The sequence below is a fragment of the Rhinichthys klamathensis genome, unplaced genomic scaffold (assembly GCF_029890125.1).
Source record: "Rhinichthys klamathensis goyatoka isolate OS25496 unplaced genomic scaffold, OSU_Roscu_1.1 h1tg000300l_1, whole genome shotgun sequence".
In the NCBI taxonomy this organism is placed as follows: Eukaryota; Metazoa; Chordata; class Actinopteri; order Cypriniformes; family Leuciscidae; genus Rhinichthys; species Rhinichthys klamathensis.
In genome coordinates, this window is record NW_026606819.1 from 140,430 (window position 1) to 150,000 (window position 9,571).

At 37.2% G+C, this 9,571-nt stretch overlaps 1 protein-coding gene across 2 annotated transcripts in view; it reads left to right on the forward strand.

Moving 5' to 3' along the window:
• Window positions 1-4,517: 4,517 nt before the first annotated feature.
• pklr (pyruvate kinase L/R) overlaps window positions 4,518-9,571 on the forward strand; it is a 9,847-nt gene continuing 4,793 nt past the window's right edge. The window contains exons 1-3 of one of the 2 annotated variants that reach the window (XM_056270240.1): window positions 4,518-4,603; window positions 8,532-8,696; window positions 9,415-9,506. In XM_056270240.1, coding sequence (XP_056126215.1) covers window positions 8,558-8,696; window positions 9,415-9,506 — 231 coding nt within the window. In that variant the 5' untranslated portion in view covers window positions 4,518-4,603; window positions 8,532-8,557. Of the gene's footprint in view, window positions 4,604-6,328; window positions 6,424-8,531; window positions 8,697-9,414; window positions 9,507-9,571 lie in introns of those variants that run through there. The other variant, XM_056270239.1, reaches the window with a different exon arrangement.

Consider the following 9,571-nt stretch of genomic DNA (forward strand, 5'->3'; position numbering starts at 1 on the left):
TTCCATCCATCATCCATCCATCCACCCATCCATCCACCCATCAATCCATCATCCATCCATCCATCCACCCATCAATCCATCAATCATTCCATCCATCCATCCATTAATCATTCCATCCATCCATCAATCATTCCATCCATCTATCATCCATCCATTCCATCCATCCATCCATCCATCAATCATTCCATCCATCCATCAATCATTCCATCCATCTATCATCCATCCATTCCATCCATCCATCCATCCATCAATCATTCCATCCATCCATCAATCATTCCATCCATCTATCATCCATCCATTCCATCCATCCACCCATCAATCATTCCATCCACCCATCCATCCAGATAATTCTGAGCATACAGTTAAAAAATTACACAATACTTCCCCTTTAAGAGTATTTTTCTGAAATATGTTTTAAAAAAATATATACTTAAAGTGTGTTCAAAGTTTTATTGTGAAAATATGTAAGAGCATAATTTTAATACAGATTTTAATACAGATACAAATTCAATGCACTATTGGAAAAGGAAATGTATTTGAAATGCAATAAAGTATTTAATGGTGAGCGTGTGACTCCACTAACACAAACAACTGTTGCTGACTTTTGCAATGTGAATCAACAGACTCTTCCAATAAAACATAGGAATCCAGTCTTCAAACGGCACAGAACCAACAAAATATTTCGCACATTAAATCAGGCAAGGGTAGTTTGGGATCCGTTATCAAAAGTAAAGGGACTATTTGGTGGACATTTAAATATACGCCGTATGAAACCAAAACGTGAACAACTGGAACATCTGCTGTGCAGTTCCAATAGTGACTTTTAGGACTCAGAGACGTGGTTACCCCATTCTTCCCCTGAGGCTGTTGTAAGTATGCCTGGGTATAATGTATTTAGAAAGGACAGAAATAATGGGAGGGGTGGGGGAGTAATAATATACGTTAGAAAGACTCTAAAGTGCACAGTGATTGAATGGCCAAGTGAAATTGTGTTGGAATGTGTAGGTGTTGATGACATCACTTTCTACAACAATGTCCTTTGTTAAAGTGTGTATATTTAGAAAGCCCACTGCAAAAAATGATTCTTATGAACAACTTAAACTTCTTCTTAATCACTGTGATAAAACCAAGGAAATTATTTTAATGGGTGGTTTTAATATTAACTGGAATGTAAAGAGGGAACGAACAACTCTTAAACACATTACTGACTATTTTAATTTAACACAAATGATAAAAACACCAACCAGAATAACAAACCACTCGGAAACTCTAATAGATCTGTTATTCACAAATCATGCTGAGAGGATTGGTAAAACATACAATCTCATTACAGGGCTTTCTGATCATAATATTGTATTTGTCTCCCGAAAATGAAGTAAAAAGCGATTTAATTAATCTACATTTAATAACCATCACAATTTTATTTCAAAACATCTACATCAAAATCTTGATATTATTCTAAATGAAGATGAAGTTGTTTTCGGATAATGATATTGAAACCAATTCCAAGATACTTAACGCTAAAATTACAGATGTTATGGAACCTTTAATAAAAAGAGGATGTAAAATACTTATGAAAGAAAGAGACATCTTACTCAAAGTGTTTTTAAAAACTGGTCTTACCATTGATAGGCAAAGATTTACTTCCATGAGAAATAAAACAATTCATACCTTACGTAAAGCGAAGGCAAACTTTTTCTTGGATGTGCAAAGTGCAAATGGAAATGGCAAACTAATATAGCAAAATATTAATAAACTAATTGGAAAGCAAAATAAAATGGACAATGATAGATTGGAAATAAAAGTTAACAACGAGCTGATAAATAATCCAAAAGAATTAGCAACTGAATTCAATAATTTCTTTATTAATTCTGTCAATGAAATAACTCAAATGTTTAGTTCCTCAGAGATATCTCGTAAGCTTATTAATCCTGGACAGACGGTTTTCAGAACAAATAACGGATCTGGAAGTGGCTCAAGTCTATGAAATCGTCAAAGGCCAAAGATGCGTATGGCCTTGACACACATTTTTTTAAAATACACAAAGATGCGCTGGTATGCCCGATAACGCATTTGATAAATCTATCAATTAAAATGGCAGTTGTTCGCTCAGTCGGGATGGAAGGTGGCTATAGCCTCACCAATTTTAAAATCAGGAGACAAAACAAACACTTCAAATTATCGCCCCATCAGCATCCTCCCTGTTGTATCTAAGGTTGCAGAGAAGTGGATCGCCAAGCTGCTGAATAAACACCTCAGCCACTGCATTTTCTCCTGCATCCCATGCCATTTGGGTTCCGCCAGTACCATTCCACAGAGACGGCAAACTGTGTCTTCGTAGAAACAGTGAAGTCCTTGCTTGACAAGACCACCTGTGTTGGTGCAGTCTTTTTGGATTTAACCCTCTGTGGTCCTTCGGCCCAAATGGACCCGAAGCATTTAAATAAAAAAATATTAAAAATCATAGCTTCATCGGAATGGTCTGAAATTTGGTGACTTTGTTGGTACTTGGTATATGAACACCCAAAAAAATTAGGGACAGGATTTGAATAGTCTAAGTGGTTGTAAAAAAAATAGTAACACATACACACTAATAAATTCAGATTACATATATCTGTTTTGAAATTTTAAAATGCTCCGTGTGTCCACCAGATGGCATCCATCTCATTTCAAAAATTGCTTTCATGAGGCCTAGGCTTGACTCTAAAATGAAATACAGCTTTAATAAAAAAAAAAAAAAAAAAATATTTAAAAATTCTATTATATTCAATAGGAGAAAAAAGAGGTCATAATCATTGCATAAATATTAATTATAAATCATAAAATTATCTCAAAACAAAAAAAAAACATTATGATTTTTTTTCATAAATATTAATCCCGCCCTTCGAGTCCATTTGGACCCGAAGGCCCCGACTGTGACTGTTAAATGAAGGACCCCAGAGGGAAGGCGTTCGAGTAGATCATCGAGCCCTTCTGTCTAAACTAACTCACTTCAACTTTGCAGAGGATGCGCTAGTTTGGTTTCAATCTTACTTGTCCAACAGAAGACAATCTGTGAGTGTTGGTGACACTAAGTCGTCTTACCTTGAATGTTCAGCAGGGATCCCACAAGGCTCTACTTTGGGACCAGTATTGTTCTCTGTTTATATAAATGATCTGGCAAACGTTTGTCAAAAAGTCCATTTTCAAAAGTATGCTGGTTATTTTTACACTGCTAAAAGCTCACAGGAAGCATCATCCATCCTCACATCAGCACTGGAGAATATACAGCATTGGCTGCTTAAATCTTGCCTACTACTGAACAAAAAGAAAACTGTTCCTAGGATTTTCACAAAAAAAAAACATAAAACTGGAGCGGTCCAATGTGTTCCTGGGTGGAGTGGAACTTGACATTGTAGAGGAGTACAAGTACCTCGGGTCACACTGGACCCAACACTTTCATTTAAAACACATCAAACTTACAGCGAACACAATCAATTTCAATTTACATAACTTTAAACAAATCAGAGCATCAATGACAAATACTTCTGCTAAAATGTTCCTACATTCAATGATATTTTCACATATAGATTACTGCATCACAGCCTGGTCACTCACTGGAAATACAATTTTAAAACCCATAGAAATTTTATTCAAAAAATCTATAAAAATACTTGATCAAAAACCTCTGTCATACCATCAGTGTAATATTTTGGGAAAATACGATATGCTCAATTTTCAAAATTGTATTCATTTTAAAAATAGCTGTTTAATTTATAAAGTTTTCCATGGACTGGCCCCACCTTCACTTTCTACATCCCTTAAACCAAGGTCTGACAGAGGTTGTTGTACCAGAGCTTCATTCAGAGGAGATATAGGACAACCTGTTCTGTCTGTCATTTTTGGAACAGCATCCCAACAAACATTAGGGAATGTCCCACTTACTGTACATTTAAAAAGCACCTTAAACAGCTTCTTAAAGGTTCCCAGTTATGACTAATTTTATTGATACAATGTATTCTGCCTGAATGTGTGCTAATGTGTTTCTTGCTTGATATTGCATATTGTCATATTCTATTGTGTTGCATTATTTTATGTGTTGTTGTCCTCCTGCTTCGGGTCTACGGGTGAAAATGAGCATTTATGCACTAACCTGGCTCATTTACAGTCTGTACAGAAATGTTAAGATTGTTCATTAATGTGCACTGTCCCGAATAAATAAATAAATAAATAAATAAATTTTCTGATCACTACTTTCAGTGTGAAACATTTATATGTATTCCTTTGCCCAACGCTTTTATCCCTGGGAGCCGAAGCCTCGGTCTCGAGGAGATCTGAACATTTACAGTATACGAGTGTTTGTTCTGGATCATATGGAGAATCCCTGCATGATGTCAAGATTCTTCTGATTCCACTAAATGAACACGTTCTGAAGAGCGAGTGCACTTGTGTGTGTGTGTGTGTGTGTGTGTGTTGAGTCCGTCCTTCAGTGTTCAGATGAATCGACCTTTGACCTTGACTCGTGTGTGGTCTCCGCCAGTCTGAGTCCTGTAGGTGGCGCTGCAGGAGATCAGTGTGTCATCAGATGTCTTGAGACTCCTTCAACACGAGACTCGGTGCTCAGGTAGGAGAACATCTGTCATATATCCACATCATATCTTCATGTCGGCGTGTTTATGTTGATGTCCTGAGAACGAAGAATCTGAACACCTGGAAAAACTTCTTACATAATTGTTTGTGGTCAAAGTTCAGCTCTTTGTTTCAGTGCTCATGATCTGAAGGGATTCAGTCATAACAATAGAGCTGATGCTCCTCCAGATCTCAGTCTGATATAATTCAATCTTTTTTAGCTGATCTTTTAAAGTAAAACCACTTTATTGTCTGTTTTTCATGAGCTTGTTTTATATTCCAGTGTTTCTGCTTCTGCTCAAAGGTTTGTTTGTCCACTAGCTACTGATTTACTGCCGGCTTCATCACTGCAAACACTGTGACTTTATTACTGTTGCTCTGAACTGAGATAAAGGCTTTCAGAGAACAGCACATTCTGAGATGCTCAGAGGTCAAAGGTCACAGGTCTTCATAATCAACTCACTCTGGTGATTCAAGCTTTGGCCATTTAAATATGAGCATTTTTTAAAACTTCTACTTGAACTTGAAACTTGCTGATTCCTGTTCTTTTTAAAGGTCTTTTATCAGTTTTGTCACAGGTGTGATTTACTGTCAGTCAGAAACAGGAGGACGTTTTCATTCTAAAGAGCGTTTGATCGGACAAAAGAAAAAGATGCTTTATTTCTATTGTGCTTTATACAATTCTGTTTCCAAGCAGATTCACTGTGTAAATAACAGAATGAACAGTAAAAAATGGTGTTTTAACGAGTAAGCATAAAAACACTGCGAAAAATTATGTTCTAACTCAGATATTTTCCAGCACAAACATCTAAACACTCTTAAATCAAGATACATTTGCATAAAGTTGTTTTCAGAAAAATGTATAAAAATTAAATGAGTTTGTGCTTAAAAAAAGAACGGAGTCTAAAATAATCTTGGTTTCCTCTCGAATTAAGTTTATTTTTCTGACCCCATTGGCAGAATTTTTAACTGCAAAACATGCATTTTTTTATGTGAATAAATGTTATTAATTAAAATAAATGTACTTTTATATTAATTAATTTTATTTTCATATTAAAAAATTCAGATACACATTTAAAAAGTATAATAGCTAAAGGGTCAGTGTCACATGATCCTTCAGAAATCATTCTAATATGCTGATTTGCTGCTCAAGAAACATTTATGATTATTATCAGTGTTGAAAACTTTATTTGAAATTAAATAAAGTTAACTGAACTAAAATAAAATATTAGAATGTTTAAGCTTATTTTATTTCAGCAACATTTCTCATTTTCATTCAGTTTAATTTGAAGTGCCTAAAATAATTAAAACTAAATAAACTAAAACTAATAAATAAAAAATTATAAAAACTAGAAATTAAACTAGACATTAAAGTCCCCCTGTGGTGAAAATTTTGTGGGTAAAAAAGCTTTTAAATAAAATGAATACTTTTATTTAGCAAGGACTCAAGAATCCTGAAAATATAAATGTATCGCAGTGTTGCAAAGTTCATCAATTATGAAGCTGAATTTCAGCAGCTCTACAGAAGACAGTAGAGTCATGATTCATTCTGCTTTCATCTGATATGGTTTATGATTTAATCTCTCGGCTGAGGAAGGTCTTGATTCGGGTAAGCACGGATGTTTGTCTTCGGATATCTTTAGTAAGGACAAAGTCTGGATGGTCATTTTTAGAATCATGTGTGCAAACACACGCTGACCTGAACACTTGAGCAGAGGGAGGAGAGACCGACGGATGAATAAAGCACGTGTGTGTGTGAGAGAGAGAGAGAGAGAGAGAGTGTGTGCAGTGGATCAGTGCTGGTCAGGATGGGTGGTGAGTAACCCTTCTTACTCCTCATACTGATGATGAAGATTCACTCTCTGATCTGATCTAAACTATACAAGTGTTTCATGGAAGATAATAATGCAGGCAAATCTGTTAATAAAACACCTTAACATACGGCAAAAATGATATGTTACAAGGCATTGCATGTCATTTTGATTCTAAACTTATTTAGATATTCCTGCAGGGAGTTAAAAAGTGTGTGTGTGTGTGAGTGAGTGAGTGTGTGTGTGTGTTTGCAGTGAACTCTTCTTATCCATGTGACTGGACTGCACTGACTCTGTCCATTCATCCTCCCAGTGTCTCTCTCTCTCTCTCTCTCTCTCTGTCTGTAATGTGACCTTGCTGATGTTCTTCAGTCTTTCTCTCCATGAACAGAATCTACGCAGATGTCAGACGTGTTTCTCTCTTTAGTGTGTTTTGTCACTGTCAAATTTCTTTCTCTCCTCTCTGTATTCTGTTGTTTTCTTCTTTTTATTTGCTCGTCCTTGACAAACACTCATCTGTCTGTTCGTCACGTAACATTACCAGCATCTACATCCAGTAAAGTCATTAAGAGAAATCACAGATTGCATGAATAGAGTGTGAATTTTCAGTGATATTATTGATCAGATGAGAACAGAACTCGATCTGAGTAATGACTCTCTCTTCTTCTGTAGAGCTGCTTCACTCCTGAATCTAAGTTTGTCTCATATTTGATGAAGTTTCATCATTGATTCTGTTATTCTCCTGTTTATTACTGTGAAGCTGCTCTGAAACGATCTGTACTGTATAAAGCGCTGTAGAAGTAAAGCTGACTCGACTAATCTGAGTGTGTCCTGAAACGAGAGGAAATCATTGAGACGACCATCAACTAAAGTCACAGATATTGGTATTCCAGAGAGTCGTGGTCACGGAGTCAATATTTTGAAAGCATTTGTCTTTCTTTTAATTGCCAATTTGCTGGTTCTATTTAGGGCCGAATAACACTGGAGTTTGGTTTGGAGGTCAAATTCATTTTTTAATTTTTAACCTAATTATACTTCAGATGTTTATCAATCTCAATGTCAGGGTTGTGGTTGGAGTCAGACTTCGCTTGAGTTCCACTAATTAGTTTAAGCCTGAGTATGTTTCATTGACTCGTGATGCCAGAATTCAACAGCTCTTGTTTGTATTTCAATGTTAAGTCGTCCTGTATTCAATAATTTTATCCCTTAAAACTCATCTTTGATCACCAAAATTACATATTTAAACGTTTTTTCCTTGGAAAAAAAAAAGTCTTCATGTCTTAAAATATCTTGAATGTAACTCGACATCCTTGTCTCATTTAGTATGCGTGGTTCTATGAATATGCAAATGAGCCCCCGCCTCCACTCACTCACTCAGCTCAGAGATCCACTGGTTGACGATCACACGTTGATCTGATTGGTTACAAGGTAGTTTTTGACGTCAGAAACACCAGCGATTTCAATCAGCAATGCTGTCGACTTATGAATTTACACATGGTTTGTCTTAAAGCGTATTAACAACACCACATAGACACACTGTACATAAACAACATAAAAAGCTGGATTTTCAACACAGGGGGACTTTAATAACATCGCTGAGAGAAGCAGACGTTGTGCCATAAAGTTATAGAAGGCTTTTCAGTCCAAAAATTACAAACATTCACCATGGATTTAATGTAGTAAACCTAACTGTAACTATGGTATTGTGGCAGAAATAGTCAAATGTTTGGTTTAGTCTGGTCAAAATACCATAATATGTTGGCTACGCACAACGAGGGGTTTAAGCCCAGTCCAGCCCTGCAGCCATTGCCTCTATTCACCCTTAGAATTCCACTTGCTCTTTTTTTAACCTCAATTTTGAACCTATAATATTAGTCCTCAAATTTCACTCCTGTACAGTAGAATTGATTTAATGATTGCGTGATATAATTTTAATTGGCAAAACCGTGATTTGATGGTCTAAAATGCCCTCTGAGCTGACCTAGACTGAGATCTCAGTGCTTTCTCTGTGAGTGAAGGGTTTCCCTGAGACCTTCCTCTGGAACACCATGAGTCTGTGAGAGAGAGACAGCAGAACCTCTGACCATCTCTCTCTCTCTCTCTCTCTCTCAGCTCGTATCAGACGTTACTCTGAAGTCATGGCTCTGCCGGACTCCTTCATTCAGAAGCAGCAGCTGGACGCCTCGATGGCCGACACGTTCCTGGAGCATCTGTGTCTGCTGGACATCGACCAGGAGCCGATCACTGCGCGCAACACCAGCATCATCTGCACCATCGGTCAGGCCTGTAATCAGCAGCACATGCAGTACAGTTCATGTCATTGAGGTTTTAGATATTTTAAATGTACAAAGATACACTATATTGCCTAAAGTTTTGGGATGTCTGGCTTTACATGCACATGACTTTAATGACATCCCACTCCTGATCCGTAGAGTCTAATATGGAGTTGCTCCACAACTCTACAACTCTTCTGGGAAGCGGCTGAAGAGCTCTTGAGTCTGGGTTCTCCCAAGGTTTTTTTCTCCATTCTGTCCCTGATGGAGTTTTGGTTCCTCCACTGTTGCCTTGGCTTTTGGCTGCTTAGTTGGGGACATTTAATATTCAACAATATTATTGATCTGCCTTACTTCAGGTGGACGTTGACGCAATTTTCTTCTAGAAACAAACTTGTATTATTTTCATGTTATCACTGTGAAGCTGCTTTGATACAATCTGTCTCACGCTTGAGTTCACTGAGCTCATAAGAGCGACCCATTCTTTCACAGGTGTGTGTAGAGCGTCTGCATGCCTCTCATGTGCTTGATTTATACAACTGTGGCCATGGAAGTGATTGGAACTCCTGAATTCAATGAATGTCCCAATACTTTTGGCAATATAGTGTATATATATAATAAAAATGCAGCTAACAGTGCTTTTCCAATGGAAGTGTTTTCAGATGCTCATCTTCTCTTCTTCATCTCTGTGCGTCTGTCTGTCTGTCATGTGACTGTTTTAGGCCCCGCCTCCCGCTCCGTCACCAAACTCCAGGAGATGGTGAAGGCTGGAATGAACATCGCCAGACTCAACTTCTCTCACGGCTCTCATGAGGTCAGTGTGTGTGTGTGTGTGTGCGTCTCTATGACACACGTTCAGCGTCTCACACGTGTCTCTCT